The sequence below is a fragment of the Urocampus carinirostris genome, chromosome 5, assembly GCF_059441175.1.
Source record: "Urocampus carinirostris isolate Australia breed hairy pipefish chromosome 5, RoL_Ucar_1.0, whole genome shotgun sequence".
Lineage (NCBI taxonomy): Eukaryota > Metazoa > Chordata > Actinopteri > Syngnathiformes > Syngnathidae > Urocampus > Urocampus carinirostris.
This window is the reverse complement of record NC_142353.1, coordinates 9,786,498-9,802,429: the sequence shown is the minus strand read 5'-3', so window position 1 is coordinate 9,802,429 and position 15,932 is coordinate 9,786,498. Positions and strand designations below refer to the sequence as shown.

General features: G+C 36.7%; 1 protein-coding gene across 7 annotated transcripts in view; it reads right to left on the bottom strand.

Moving 5' to 3' along the window:
- The window catches only part of arvcfb (ARVCF delta catenin family member b), a 286,399-nt gene that overhangs the window by 30,103 nt on the left and 240,364 nt on the right, over positions 1-15,932 (bottom strand). For 5 of the 7 annotated variants that reach the window (XM_088335601.1, XM_088335596.1, XM_088335598.1 and 2 more), the window contains 2 exons: positions 15,480-15,497; positions 13,693-13,764 (listed from right to left, as the gene is read on the bottom strand). The exons of 1 other annotated variant lie outside the window; for it this stretch is intronic. In XM_088335601.1, coding sequence (XP_088191727.1) covers positions 13,693-13,764; positions 15,480-15,497 — 90 coding nt within the window. The remainder of the gene's footprint in view (positions 1-13,692; positions 13,765-15,479; positions 15,498-15,932) is intronic. One more of the 7 variants, XM_088335599.1, reaches the window with a different exon arrangement.

Here is a 15,932-nt window from a genome sequence, read left to right as displayed (position 1 = left end):
TAGGGTTACTTTAACTTGATTACTTTCAATAACTTTTGGATTACTCCAATACCAAATATGCTAATAAAAGACAAAAGAAACTAAATATGAATAAAATTACACAATTTTGTGCAGGCTTGGGGAGTAACAGAATACATGGAACGGCAAAAATGATGTTGTCAAGCTGTTTGGATTTATTTTCATTCTGTTTCTGTCGCATTTTATGTTAGTTTTGCCGGAGATCAAAGAGATCAAAGCCAGGAGAGAAAGCTTACGTGTTGTGAGTCATAATTTTATTCATATTTAGTTTCTTTTGTTTTTTATTAGCATATTTGGTATTTGAGTAATCCAAAAGTAATTGAAAGTAATCAAGTTAGAGTAACCCTACCCAACCCTGATCAGAATATATTCAACAATCCTATAAATCTGCCATTGCCCTTCAATTATATATTGCTCCAATAAAATTGATTGATATTTTTGTTGAACTATTTCAAGGTGGAAAGACACTTGAGGGTAAGGGTGGGTGGATAAATCCAAATATCGATGTTATCAAGACTGAACGAGTACTTGGGTCCCGATAAGCATTCAATTGTGTTTATACTTTAATTTCACTACTTTATTTTCAAAATATTCCTTGATTGAAGGTGTTTTAGTTGTTTTGTTTACATTATTGCACATTATTTTTATTTTGCATCAGTTTTTTTTTGGTTTACTCTTAGTGTGAAACAGTTGTAATAGAAAAATATATATTTATTTCTTACACTTCTAAAATTTACATTGTAGTGATTTCATAAAAATCTGAATATTTTTGGTGCCTAGGTTCTTTATATTGTAATTATGAACTGAGTCATAGGGGATGGGTTCAATTTTTCAATGATGAAGAAGTATCAGAATTGGATCAGTATTGATCAATACTAACCAGTATTTACCTGGATCGAATCAATACTAATACTTCCAGTATCGCCCACCCTTACTCAAAAGATGAATTTTATCCTCCTGGGGATGCCTTCAGATGGTTTTTACTGCCAGTAATTTGTGTCATGTCTTTTCATACAATTAGATTGAGATCACACAAAATTGGTCATTCTAAAAATTAGACTACATAAGCTCAACTTTCAAAGTACTTTTCAATAATTCTGCAGGTAAGAAATCCAAACTTCTCTTCATCGCCTGTAAGGGTTTGTATTATTTTTTATAGTTCAAAACAGATGCACACATCCAAAAATAGAAATATGTGCAGACTTCTTTATACGACATAATCGCTTACAGCTGTACCCATTCAAAAAAAAAAAAAAAAAAAACATCATTCAACAAACAAACTCACAAATATCGGATTGTAGTTGCAGTGGTGTCTTGTGATTCGACCAAATGAAGCCATAAAACCTAACATATTTTTCCTGTGAATTTACAGAAACAAGGATAAATATTACCCAAAACCTCAAATAATCACCAAACAAATACCAGTGTTCCATTTAATGTTTACCTAAAAAGCGGGGATACTTCAATATGATGTGATATGGGCAGTGCTGGGCCCGTTACTGAAAAATATATTTATAATGGCCTTGTTCCCAACACTGGATATGTGTACTGTATCTTTTAATTTACCGTATTTTCCGCGCTATAAGGCGCACTTAAAAGCCTTTATTTTTTTCAAAAGCTGATAATGTGCCTTATAATACAGTGTGCCTTATATATGGATCAATATTGAGTCGCAAGGTCTCACAACTAAGGCAAGCAGCCGCCGACCAGATTTTCCTCCGTAGCAGAAGTAGTCCACGGTGTATGCAGGGATATATATATACCGGCGTTTCATTTCCTAACCAATGTGTCAATCATCATTTGAATCGGTCACTATTCGCTGAAGTTATTCGAAAGTAAAGGCAGGTCCTTTTTAGCATTTACAGGCACGTGAGTAAAACAAAGCCTGCAATTGGTCCGATAAGATGTGAATCACATGTTAGGTTGCTCTACGGCCTGGAGAAAACATTTTTTTACTAGTCTATATTTGTAACCAGGAAGTATGGGGCTAAACAGACAGCTAGCAGCAAGCAACGTCCATTAATGCTTCTCGACAGATTTTTTTTATTTTATTTGTCAGCATTATTGCATTATTGGAGTATGTAAATATTTTACATGGTTGGATTTACGACACTCACAGATGTAAGAGGACCATGGTTGCGTATTATTATTGATGTTGATGGCTGCAACACACGTTTTATTTTCGGATTATCTTGTTTCAGACTGATCTTGATGTTTCTGTGATGAGTCTATTTTTAAATTCAATTCAATTAAATTCAACGTGACTATTATCATATGCACAGTAAAGAACTATATTTCCCTGCACAATGAAATTCTTACCTTGCTGTCTACACAGTTGCCAGTGAAAAAGAGAATTCAAACTAAGAAATGGTTGGGATTTCTTGAATCCCTAGAGTTTAACCTTCCTAATGATATGTGGAATGACGCATTTAAGTGATTGGTGACATCGTACAGACACCGTGTCCGTACGTATCTGAGCCATGTATTTGCTTCTTTGCGAGATGCTGGAATGTTAAGGGGTTAATAAGTTTGACAGAACTATCTGACTGTTTTGTTGACGTTCCCACTGTAGCGCCTCATATTCCGGTGCGAGTTATGTATGTAAAATATAGGACGAAAAAAAATATTTTGGGGGATGTGCCTTACAGTGCAGAAAATACGTTTATAATAGGTAAATATCAAATTATGTTTGTGGGACTGTTTTTATTGATTACACTGAAAAGTAATATCATCAATAGATAGAATAAGCGGTTACCGAGACCAGTCAAAGAAGATGTTTTCTTTTCTAAGGGCTGAGCTAAGACGAAGAGCCATACAAACAGACAGAATCACACAAAATTTCTTGCATTCTGTATCAAACCTTTCTCCCAATAAATTTCATGGAATGCTGCGGTGGGAAATCATTCACATGTGAGAGCCACAATCCATTAAAAAAAGAAGGAGGAGCTGCAATCTCAAAGCCATCATTTAGAAAAGTGCTTAAAAGTTCAGCAGTTTTGGTTTGGCTTTTGAGGTTGGATGTCCAGCCTCCGGGGAATAAACAGAGATAATCCTGCGGTTTGCTGCTTCTCTGATGGATTTTGAGAAACAGCTTGCAAGGGGTAGCAAATGTGTGTATGCATGAGGATGATACTTGGTAGTGACTGGAATGCAAGCTGAAGATGGATTGCACATCTTGACTGAGGAAGATGCTGGCCACGGACTAAATGCTAATTACTGTGAGTTTGGGATTCTAAAAATGTCACTCAAACATTTTCACACAGACACTTGGAAGAATATGATACTGAAGCCAATTTTATAGAGGGGTGATTGGGAAGCACGAAATATGTTTGCGTAATTTATAGCACTTTTACTTTTTTTTTTTACATTAAAATCATGTTTGTTTTACGTCTAAGTGCGATTACTTGGATCAAGATTGTAGTCACACTCCATCTAGGCTATTTCAACGAAAAATATTGACATTGTATGTATTTATATTCTGGAGCCATATCCCCTAGTGGAAGGTGGCTTGAATCAAGAACACACTAAGATTCCTAACTCTTTCTGCGAGATTGAAACAGAGAAGGGGATTCGCAGCCCCTCTCTCAACCCAACCGATGTGTCGCATCACCTGTCACTGGGAGTCATTAGGTGAGCAAACCCCTCAATTTCAACTCCTAATGTCGAGTGCCAAGCAGGGAGGCAACGGGTAGCACTGTTGTAAGTCTTAGGTATGACTCGGCCGAGGCTCGAACCGACGACCTCTCGGGCCGGGCGTCCTACCCCCAAGGCCACCGAGCTGGTTAATATGAAATCAAAAGATGAATAATAAACAAAGATACTAAATTATCGATTTTTGAAAAAGAATTACATATCACATAATGCGAACGTTAAAATTAGGTTTGGAAATAAATAAATACGTTTTTTAATTTTTTTTTGATCGACCACAAGACCATCTGTCTTCCACCATTATAACAAAAAAGTAAATATTCAAATATATCAGTAAATATTTACATTTGAAAAGTAGAAATCCTAAGTATTTGAAGAATTTCAATGGAAATGAAAACATTACAAAGATTGGTGGTAATCATTTTGAAGTTATTGATTCAATTACTACCAGGATCGGTTAAGACCATCCGGTCATAAATCTATCACAATGGCGAAATAAAAATAATACATTGTTAAAAATCCATGCTCACATACTTGAGTCTTTACATAAATATAGCTATTGCAGGGTTGGGCAAAGTATAGCCCGAGAGCTGCATGCAGCCCACCAGACTTTTCAATCAGGCCCGAAAAATGTTAAAAAGACATATTGATTGACAGAACCAGAACAGGAGGAGGACCCAGATGCGTAAAGTTTTCACACAAGCTTTATTTTACGGGACGTGCACGTTAACACAAACGCCAGTGATTCGGCGATTACTGGGCGGAAGAAGTAAGACAGAAGTCAGGCGTGGAAAAACAAGACGCCAGAAGCCAACGAGATTGATACCAGATACACGAGCAGATACCGGACAGACAAGGTTGATACCAGACAGGACGGGACAGACAGGATCGATATCAGATACACAAGACTGGAGTCAGATATCAAACAGGACGAGATAGAAGGGATATATACCGGACAGGATACACAAGCAGGATACCGGAGAGAGTCAAAACACACATCTTGCGAGTGCAGAGGTTTGTTGAATAGAATAGAATAGAATAGAATATACCTTTATTGTCATTGTTACAAAATGGGTTAACATATTGTGACAACGAAATTGGGCATGACCCTCCAGTTTCACACATTCACAGTGAGGTATGAGCCAAAAAGATAAAGGAACAGAGAAGATAAGGTTATAAAACAAGGGGGATAAGGCTATAGTTATAATTTACATGGTATTTACACAAGAAATGTCGGCATCTGGGATGTTACATACAGTGTTATCGTGATACCGTTGGTATCGTAAGGGCTGTGCAATATTGCATTTGGTGCAAAAGTCATCATAGTGCAAAAAATAGTCAGCATATGCATTGGTGCAAACATAGTCAAAAAATAAATGGTCAGACATTGTGCAAGGTAAGCAGAAAACATAGTGCAGTCGACATGTACAAGAACATAGACATGAGTACCATTATATTCGTATGAGGTAGTGTTGGCAAGCGTTTTCAGTTTTTTTGTGCGGTGTCTGTTTTGAGCAGTGAACAAACATAGTGCAGTCAGCATGTATGTGAGTTGTTGGACTGACAAAGGGTGACTGAGAGCACTGAGCTTAAATGGGAGGGAAGCCAATCAGGTAACGGGCGGGGCCAATTGAGCTAGTAATATGCATATAATGTATTACTCTGCTTAAATTCACAATGTTTCAAAACCATTTTTTTGAAATAGTCTTTACAGATTCAAAATAAAACAAAATGTTCATGTTTATGTCTAAATGTTTAAAAACATTATATTCCAAAATACATTCACAATTTTCTGTCATGAACTGAATGTTTACAAAAAGGCCAAAAATGAAGAGCACTGCCAGTATAAGAAAAATTGAATAAGCCTAAATCTTTTTTTTCCTCGTATCTTGCAGTTATCGAATTGCAAACTATATAGCTAGATACACAAATTGATCAAATCAATATTTTGTTTTGTCCTGGCATTGACATTCTGCCAAATTTTCTAACCCATTTGGCCTGCGAATCAAATTATTTGTCCAACCCTGGCTTAGTAGAAGATAATCTCATTACACTTTTTAGAAAGCCCCCCCCGCCCCTAAAAAACACACACATGCAAATCTTTCACATTTGAAACATTAGATTAAAAAAAAATAAGCACAAATCTGATTATAATGTTTGATGTCTGATGAAGGAGAACACTGAATTGCCACTGCCCCTTTACTCCACTGAACTAGCGCACAAAAGCCCCACTCTCTGTTCTACTGCCCCACAGTGGACGGAGAGTCCAGCATGCACAAAAGACGTCTGTCCTGGTGGTGACCGTAAGTCAAGGGATTTGCTGTGCTTGGATTGGTGTCAGCAGGCATCCCTCATTTAATCGCTCCAGCTCCATCAACCAATCAAACGCTTAAGTGTGATGGATACTTTGGATTAACTCTTGTGTTCATTCCAGCCCTATAGCAAGGTTGCTCTGTTCCAACAAACTGAGGTTGACATTGACTGAAAGTGACCAACACACTCTTTAGAAGGCGTGTGTCGTTAGGATTATTTTCCCTCTTCAACGCTTTTGCATCTCGCAACCAATTTGGTTTGGACCACCTGTGGACATTGGTTTAAATACAGCGACGGATTAAACTAAATGATGGCACGCTGAGGGGATCAGTCATGTAATGCCCCTACAGATACTATGTCTTCATCAACTGCCAAAATCATGTTACATTTCAGCACAGCTTAATAGCATGTATCAAAGGCACCTGATGTAAGAAGGTTGAACATAATAAGAAAGTACATACAGTAGTATTTTTCAACCTTTTTTGGAGCCGGGGCGCATTTCTGTCATGATTACCGATGTGAATCACCTGTGCCCGCTCTTTTGGCGCCAACCGCTGCGGGTTCTGATTGGCTCCCTGTCCCTAAACCCAGTCCTGTTACTCTCCTTTTGTCAGTCCGTCTGCGAACCTCTGTTGATACAAGGCAAGCCTTTTTTGACCCTGACTCCCGCTTGTCCCTTTTTTGCTCCCGTTTGTCTCCGGCTACAACCTGTTTTGATCCCGACCACGTCTGCTCTCCCATCCCGGCTTACGACCCATTTTTGATTCCGACTACGTCTCCTCTCCCGTCCTGGCTTACGACCCATTTCTGACCTCGACCACGTTTTTGCTCTCCTGTCCCGGCTATCGACCTGTTTTTCCGTCCTTGACACCTGCTACGGAAGATCCACTTCCTTATTTGGATCACAATCCGATTGCGAGAGCGACTTGCTTCCCGCGTCCAGCGAGCATCGGATCGCGGGCGCTGCCCTTCATCTTTCTTTCAATAAAATTGTGAGAAAACGTTACGTGATTAGGTCTACTCTGTGTGCTGGTCGTGACAATTTCTTTCATTAAAAAGGCTTATATTAACAGTATAAGTCTTTTGTAACATTGAAGATTGAACTTATATTATAATGTCTTGAATAGGAATCAAATAACCACAAAGAATATGGCATTTCATCATCTTTACAATATTTATACTTGCTCAGTGTGAAACACATGCATCACGGTAAATACTGTTCCTCCATCTGAAGCTACAATTACCACATTCTACTAACAATGCCCTCATAGTTATATTTCATAAATCATTTTGTAGTTTCACCGAAACACAAAGTGGTTTACAATATCTACAAATGTTTCAAAAGATATGTATCCTCATTATTCTTCCATTTCATCACTGCAAGTGCTGAAACAAAAGTTACATTTTATTAGCAACACAGTAAAATGGATGTTTGACTTGTACAGCCCTCTCAATGGTGATGGATAAATGTTTTATTTGTAGTGGTAATTCCTCAAACGATGCAAAAAATGTGAAAGGCATGTAGCGAGTTTATTATAAGTATGAAATTGTCTTTTTTTAAATTTCTGGCTATACCTACTTGATACATTGGTCTAGTTAGAAAGAATTCGTATGGCGGGTGAATTTATTAGATCCCACCTTTCTATGAAATGTGACAACTGGAAGTGAAGCCGAAGGAGAGAATTTGGGGTGGTATCTCTAGCACACATTTGCTATCAACAAAAGTTTGAGAGACTTATAGCTGAAACCTAACATCAGCGACTTCTTACCCTAAAAATAGCAAAAATACTTAATGTGAAACTGCTGTATGGAATATAGAGAGGAGAATCTACTATTTACAGGATCCTGTTTTTATATGGTTTGGTCTAAAGGTGTATTTTTTCCCCACAAACTGAATGAGTACCACGCTTGGGCTTGGCATTTAAAGGCGCAAAAATGCTTTATTTTGGCAAAATGATCGGCTTGAACAAATAATCTCACTACACCGGGAATTTCAACAATGTCCTGAAGGTGTAGTGGTGCTTCGTTAAGATGGATCCTTTTCATGTAAGTGAGCCTTTTTGTGAAAAGAAAATGAGCAGCGGTTAGTAGTACAGTGGAACAAAAGAAGTGTGGCTCACTTCTTAATTCAATTGAGCCCTACACTTTTCGATGCAACAGAGAGCTCATCAACGTTGGTGGCACAGTAGTCTGTGCTTATTATTCCACAAATAGAAATCTCCTGTGGGATGATAACAAAGAGGGTTATACAATAGGATGCATAAAGGTTTGTCAGTCTAAGACCTTCACAAATTAAATATTCTTGTCTTGTAAAACAAAGCACTGCATATTGCTGTTTGCAGTTGAGAAAAAAGGTTGCTATTGTTTCAAGTATGTGATGTGTGATAGTGACTACCATAATAGATCAGTGCTTTTTAACCAGTGTACCGGGGCACACTTGTTTGCCATGAGACTTCTAGTCGAGTGTGCCACAGGAATTTTTCCAATTTTGTCTTTGAAAAAAGTATGCCATTATACAGTATATTCGCTTTCTTCCATTGATCAGCCGACTGTTACTTGCATCCATGTTAGTAGATGGCAGCAAGTTACTATTATTTTTTCTTTTTATATACTCTGGATCTGCTCATGAGGTAGTACGGTTTAATAGTTTAAGACTGCACTAAAATTAATAAAATAAATCAAAGAAGGTAAAAGTCTTGCACATAAATTTGCTGATTTTACTAAAAAGAAAATGTTAGGACCTAATATAACATTATTTGCTCCACTCGCAGATATGTTAAACTTATTTTAAGTATTCTGACATGAAAAAGTTAAAAGTATATTGAAATCCCATATTACTGAAACATTTTTAACCAGAATGAATAACCTTTATTACTTCCTCAGCAATGGTGACCACAAAAACTTTACACTGTCAATTTAGAAATAGTTTAAACTTTAAAAACGTGAAACCGGTGCCGGGAATACATTTTAAAAATGATTTTGACATAAAGTGTGGCTAGAGATTTTTTGGTTGGAAAAAATGTGCCTTGGATCAAAAAAGATTGGGAAATATCTTAATAGAGGATGCTAAAGTCAAAGTCAAAGTCAGCTTTGTTGTCTGCAGCAAAAACAGAAAATTGAAATCGTGTTTCTCTCAGCCCTCGGTGTTTAGAAAATAAAAAACACCAAAACACTATGCTGGGACACACTACACTAAGACACACATGTAGACGGTACGACAGATAAATAGACAGTGCACACATAGGTCATAAAGTGGTGCAGGGCAAGAAAATGGTAACAACAAAAAAGGCAAACTGCAGGGAATTTAAAACAGATAATCAGTTTCAGTGAGCTCTATGTGTGATCATGACTGGTCATTTTTATTTCAAATTACACATATTCCATGAGTTATAACATTGTAGGGAAAAGAAATGTACTGTTTTGACAAGACAAATTATATACACACACACATTATATATATATATATATATATATATATATATATATATATATATATATATATACATATATATATTAAGTGTAAATGTTTTGATTGCACACAGTGTAAAAAAGTTTGACTATTTCCTATTGTGGTTAACAGGGCTACTTAAAGATGGCAGCCTTAAGTAAAAACAACCTTACATTTTTATATCAGTAACGTTGCTTTATATAACAATGAAAAGCTGTTAGATGTAATTTACTGTAATGGTAAAGTAAAGGTTTTCTGGGCAAGTGTTTTATATATGGTAGTTTATAGTTGTTATTTCATATTTCCTATACGTCATTTTAAAACTATGCTCCAAAATCTAAAATCAGTTTAAATAAGGACAACAGAAAGAGGACACAAGACTCCTTAGCTCTCCTTTCTTCGTCTCCTACCCCCTCCCACCTACGTGAAGTTTAAATGAGGTATCAATTACTTGCAGGATACATGTTTCATCATCTCAGGGGCTGCTACCCACACCTAAGCTTCAAAATACTTTTTATTCTCACACACCTCAATTGCTTCGCAAATTGTCTCTTTTTCATAGACAAAACAATAATGGAATCCGGGTACATTTGTGCCATATTGGAAAAGCATTCAGTGAATCTTTAATCTTTACTCAGACCATGATATATAATACACATAGAATTCAGATTTCATAATAATAATAATAATGATGATTCAATTTATTTGGGAAATAAATGGAATCATTATTATTATTATAATCTTAGGGAAATTCATTTTAATTTAGCTGTGTAAACTTTAATCATGATATAACGTTTGCTTTACTTTTGTGCTTTAGTTGGTTAGATGTGTGTCATCAATTGGAATATCTTGATGATGTCGACCCACACTGATAATGATACAAACACAGTTTGCCTAAACAATGAATTGTGCTGCCAATGGCTATTGAGTGTAATAAGCTGATTGTTAACAATTAATTCGTATATAAAATTTGTATATAGTTTTGCTCTGTTATGATAATCTGTACCTAATGTGGCTTATTGGAGAGAAACGATAATTCTTGTCCGTCTGCTGCCACAAGACAATAAATGATCTGCATTTGTTTTGTCCAAAGTATTGTAAATTTCTTAAACGAAAAAACATTTCATACATACATGAGCCGCACCTGACTATAAGTAGTGTCTGAAATAACGTCTGCCCGGACGCCCGGGCATGCATCTTTTACGTCGGGCGTACAACTTACAACAAGTCTTCGCCCGGGTGGCCGACAATTTTTTCAAGGGGGGAAAAAAACGAAAGATTTTTTTTCAAATCAAACCTTTGCTTTATTCCCATTTCGAAATCTTCGTTCGGTTTGGAAATTTTGGAATTTCGCTTCGTTTGGCAATTTTCATACTCGGCAGGCAATCAGAAGCCTGCATCGAATAACTTCATGCTTCCGGACTTTCAAGAGGGTTATAAGGGCGTGCATTTGCGTGTCATTTTACAAAGTAGACGCACAGAGAAAACACAAGCAAAATGGAGAAATGGTTAGGAATCAAGCCAAAACCTCAGCCCCAGAGGAAACATTGAAAATTAGCTAACAAAATGTATGACGCTACAAAACGTAAACGTACATTAAAAGCATCGTGGAAAGAGAAGTTCATGTGGCTTGTAGCAGACGACACAATGCAAACATTGCATTAATGAAAATGAGTAAATACAGGTACATGCTGATGGCAGATGGAAAATAGCAATGTCATATACACTTAATGAATGTTATAAGTGGATTTATAATAAACTTAATTTTAAAGTGTTGTTCTGTTATATATTCTGATTATGAATCCTTAATACTTTGAAACAATGTTTTGTTTTGCGATTAGTCATCTTATTGTGTTTCAAGTTGTGAAAAATGGGGCAGACAACTTTATGGCTGGGCAGGCAATTTTTTTAGAGTCGTCTTCTCTGGTGTCCGGTAACTTTTTGTCATGAGTTTCAGACAATGCTATAAGGCACATGTGCCCACATTGAAAAATGAGATATTTACAAAGAAAGACGGTACACAGAAAGAGTTTTGATAATATACGATACCATAACCCCCTAATGTTCCAAATGTTGACAAACAACTACGTGTCTGTATAATATGACCAGTCACTGAAATATGTCATGCCACGTATCATTGGAAAGCTTAAACTGTTTTGATTCAAGATATGATGACCAATTTAATATCCACTGATCAGAAAAACGCCACGATCAGTCTGAAACAAGATACCCGAAACTATGAAGCTGGTATAACTCACCATTATGTCCCCATTATGTCAACATGAAAATGGCTTTATTACGTCAAGGACAATCCAGAAATCGTGTAAATATTTTCATTCCAAATCACATGATAATGCCGATAGATAAATGGAAATCCACCTTCTTCATTGGACGTTATTTTTGTAATCCGTTCGTTTTTACCACATTATTCCCTTTTACAAATAAACAGACTTGTAAAATTATTCCCAATATGGTAGTAAGCGCTACCCTTTCGATTGACGCCTTTTCCATGATGAGGGTGTGCTCATGCTAGTTTTATTCATGCACAAAAGAAAAAGTTACATTAAACTTTCATCCTCGAAACATATATTCCACCTGTCTCCTTCTTATCTTTACTGCTCGGGCGCCCCTGGCGGCCGTTAGAAAAAAAAAATTCATAAATTGGCCACATCATTGCATATGCCGCAGGGTTAAAAACTTTGGAAAAAAATTGGCGGCTTATAATCAGAATTGTAAGGTACATCGAAAGAAATCCAAAGTATTTCCAAATAAGTTAGTAATTGTATCCATTCCAAAATCAATCAAAACACAAACAGTATGCAGCGCAATATTGAAGGGGAAGAAAAAACAATACAGAAAAGAGTAAGCTAAAATCTGCATACTTTTTGTATTGACACACTGACCACCATTCCTTATTGAAAGGATATTTAGCCATATATGCTTGGAAATCACGGGCAAAAGTCTCAAAGGGCTACACAGACCACAGAATGTCAACGCCTAATGTGTAGCTTTGTTTTTCAGTACTAGGCTTTATCATTCATTGCTTTGTAAAGTTATAGAGCAGCTTCTTTTATAAATCATTTTTTTTAAGTTTCAAAACAATACTTTTACTTATACAAGCCTTAAACATACTTATATAAACCTTAAACATACATTCCATACAAAATATAACACTGGAGCAAATTATGAAAAAATTCAACTTACGAACGATTGTCTGGAATCTCATTGGTAAGTAGGGAGCATCTGTATACAGTTCTATCCCAGGGATCGGCAACCCAAAATGATACAGGGACCATATCGGACCCCAGAAAGAAAAAAAAAAAAACAAAAGCCGCAAGGAAAAAAAAACCTAAATAATTACATATATATATATATATATATATATATATCCTCCTACAGAAGCTATATCTGTCACGGTTGCCATGGCGCCCAATAGGCCCCGTCCATGTGGCGCCAGCTGCGGTTCATTAACATATTGGCCTTCTGTCTTTTTAAGCTCAGTGCGCTTTCTCTTACTTTGTCAGTCCGTCAACGAACCTCTGCCCCGCAAGACGTGGGTTCTGACTTGGTCCCGTTTTCCTGTCTGGTATTGTTCCCGTTTATTTTGTCCTGTTTAATTTCGGTTTACAATTTTGTTTGCGTCTATTTTTGTCCTGTTTATTATTTTCTCCAGTTTTCGTTCCAGTGTAGTTTCTCCTGTTAATTTTCGAATCTGATTCGTTATCTATTCTGTCTGTCCCTTCCTGTCCGGTATCGACCCCATCTGTTCGATATCAACTCGGGCAATTGGTCTCTGGCTTCCTGTCCTTCCACGCCAGACCGGCTGCCGTACGTGCATGACTCCCCATTTCCCATAAAATAAAAGGCTTGTGTGAGAACGTCACGCGTTTTTGGTCCTAATCCAGTTCTGGTTCATGACAATATATTTTTCGATTATCAAACATTTTTGAAAAAGTGCCAGGGATTCACTAAGGAGTGCCAAAGAGACGCATGTTGGTCTAGCGCCGTCTTTTGCCAACCCCTGGCCTATCATTTTAATTGCAACAATATGAGGTAAACAAGAAAAAAAAAATATTCAATGACACCAACACGGACATAGAACTGAATTCACACAGTCCACTCAAAATTCAGGGATAAGAACTACTACACCATCAATGACAGTCAAAAGCCACTTTCCACTGCACTTAAGAGGCATGGCACCACACTACACCAGTAAACTAGTCGAAGGAATCGAATGAAATAAAATCTCAGCTTTGAATTTGTACCTCTTGTTGGCTCAGTACGCTTGGGAAGATCCAATGTGTCGTAGTTTTTGTCATTCTCACCATTTTTTCTACCTGGATTGAAAAGAAAGCAAAATGAACAATGTTTAGGGAAAAACAGTTGAACTGAAATCACACACTTTGATATTTCAAAACTGACACCAAAACTATTGTGATTACTAAATCAGAATACAATTAACTTATTTATTTTAGCATGAAATTAGATCAGGGTATGGTGTAATTATGTAATATTTATAATATGATCAGACATACACTCCATGCATTTCAGAAATATGCTGATCAAAAATCCCTGTCTTGAATTAATTCAGTTCTTAAACTGATTTATTGTACATACAAACTACATACAGTATATACTGTGGCTAAGTTAAACATCTTATCTACAAATGAGAGAAAGAATGATTGTAGGAAAAAACATAGATGTTGTTGATTGAAGATTATCGCATAACAGTGTTTATTTTTAAGAACAAACAACATAATGACTTGCCAAAGGGGGTCTCCTTGACTAATGTAAGGATGTGAGGAAATGCACAGGGTGTGGTGTTTAAGACTGTCAACTAATGGTCATGTAGCATGCTCATGATGATGCCCGAGAGACAGTATCAAGATCTACGGTATATGAAAAGCCCCATAATTAGACCCCATTTTCCGACACAAGGGACTAGGAAGGAAAAAGCATTAAGGAGCTTCCCTGAGTCAGTGCTTCTGCTTCTACTCAGGAAATAAACTCTCGAACCCAAGTAGTAGAGAACACATCACAATAATTAATGTATTATTGTTCCGTCAAGGGCCTCAGTTGATAGTTGGGGTGCGTTTGAATTCTATTAACTGGTGATTTCAGAGTTGCCTATTTGTGCATCTCTGCAAAGTTGGCTGGTTTTGTGCATCATTTTAAGAGTTCCTCTTTCTCGCATGCTTAAAAAATGTTGTGCCTGATACTGACAACTTGACCACACACATGCAGACACGCAGAAAGATGTCACATACCGTAGTTTTTATTTTGAGTTGCCAAGGGTGTTTTAGCATTTGCACATTAGTATAGATTATAGAGCTAGCTGGTGGGAGAAGTCACTGTATTGATTACTTTACATGGGCTGTGGCAACCGTTCCAAAATAAAAAGGGTGATACGCTCAAATAAACTTCATCATGAGGCATTACTTAAGTGAAAAGTAAAGGTTTTAAAACATTCAGCCAACCTATCACAGTGAAATTATACTTTAACACGACATTAACTTCAGCTAAACCATTAAAAGACAATCTGCACCTGCCAAGCTTTTACCTCGTTGTTTTAAAAACAAATGTATGCATTTATTTACAATGTAATCTACCATAAAACTAGTGTTGATGATTGTTTTTAAAATTACAAATTATATACATAAATCCATAATCTTAATAACTCAATTATGTGCCATAATTGCCCCTTTCAACCATAAGGTTATATTTTTTGAATTGACATAATGGAGTGGGGAGTTGTTTTGTGATAAAAGACATAGGAGCCTAATGGACATGACATTAACATGAAGGCCAATTAAAATGGCTAGGTTACATAAATATTACAACAGCTTTGAAATGTTCCTGACTGAGCCCACGACATAATTTAAACCCAACCTCTAAGTTATTTTCCAAATATTTGTAAGTGGCTATGTCGGATGGTACATTAGTACAATAATGCTAATGAAATGGATACAACCAACCAATTTCTTGATATAGTAGGGGATGAGAGCAGGGAGAACGGGTCGGACCAAAGAAGAAGGTCATATGATGCACTCACCTTGATTAAACCATTCCTCTACAGTTAGCCATGGTAGCAGCAGCCAAAAAAAGACAAAGCACAGAAAAGAGAGAAGGGGCATGGTGAAAAAAAGCCATGCTTGCATGTCAAAGGGCTTTGTAAAAAGAACAGAAATTATTATCTGGAAAAAAAAAAATCATGAGAGTGACACCTAACACACAAAAGAGGGTGAAGAAGTGAATTACTTTCAAGGAGGAAAGGAGAAAGAATACACTTTGACCAGAGCTGTTCAATTCATTGCTACAGACAAATTGGAGACAGCACAAGGTGCCAGACTGTATCGAAAAAAGGTTTTTGTTAAACTCGCTACACCAAAGGGGAAAAAAACCATAACAAAAACAGACCTGACTTTAATCTCATTAAATAGTCAAATCTAGAACCTCTCTGCTGGTTCTTGTTAGGGATGTACTGAAATATTTCTTCCAAAAATGA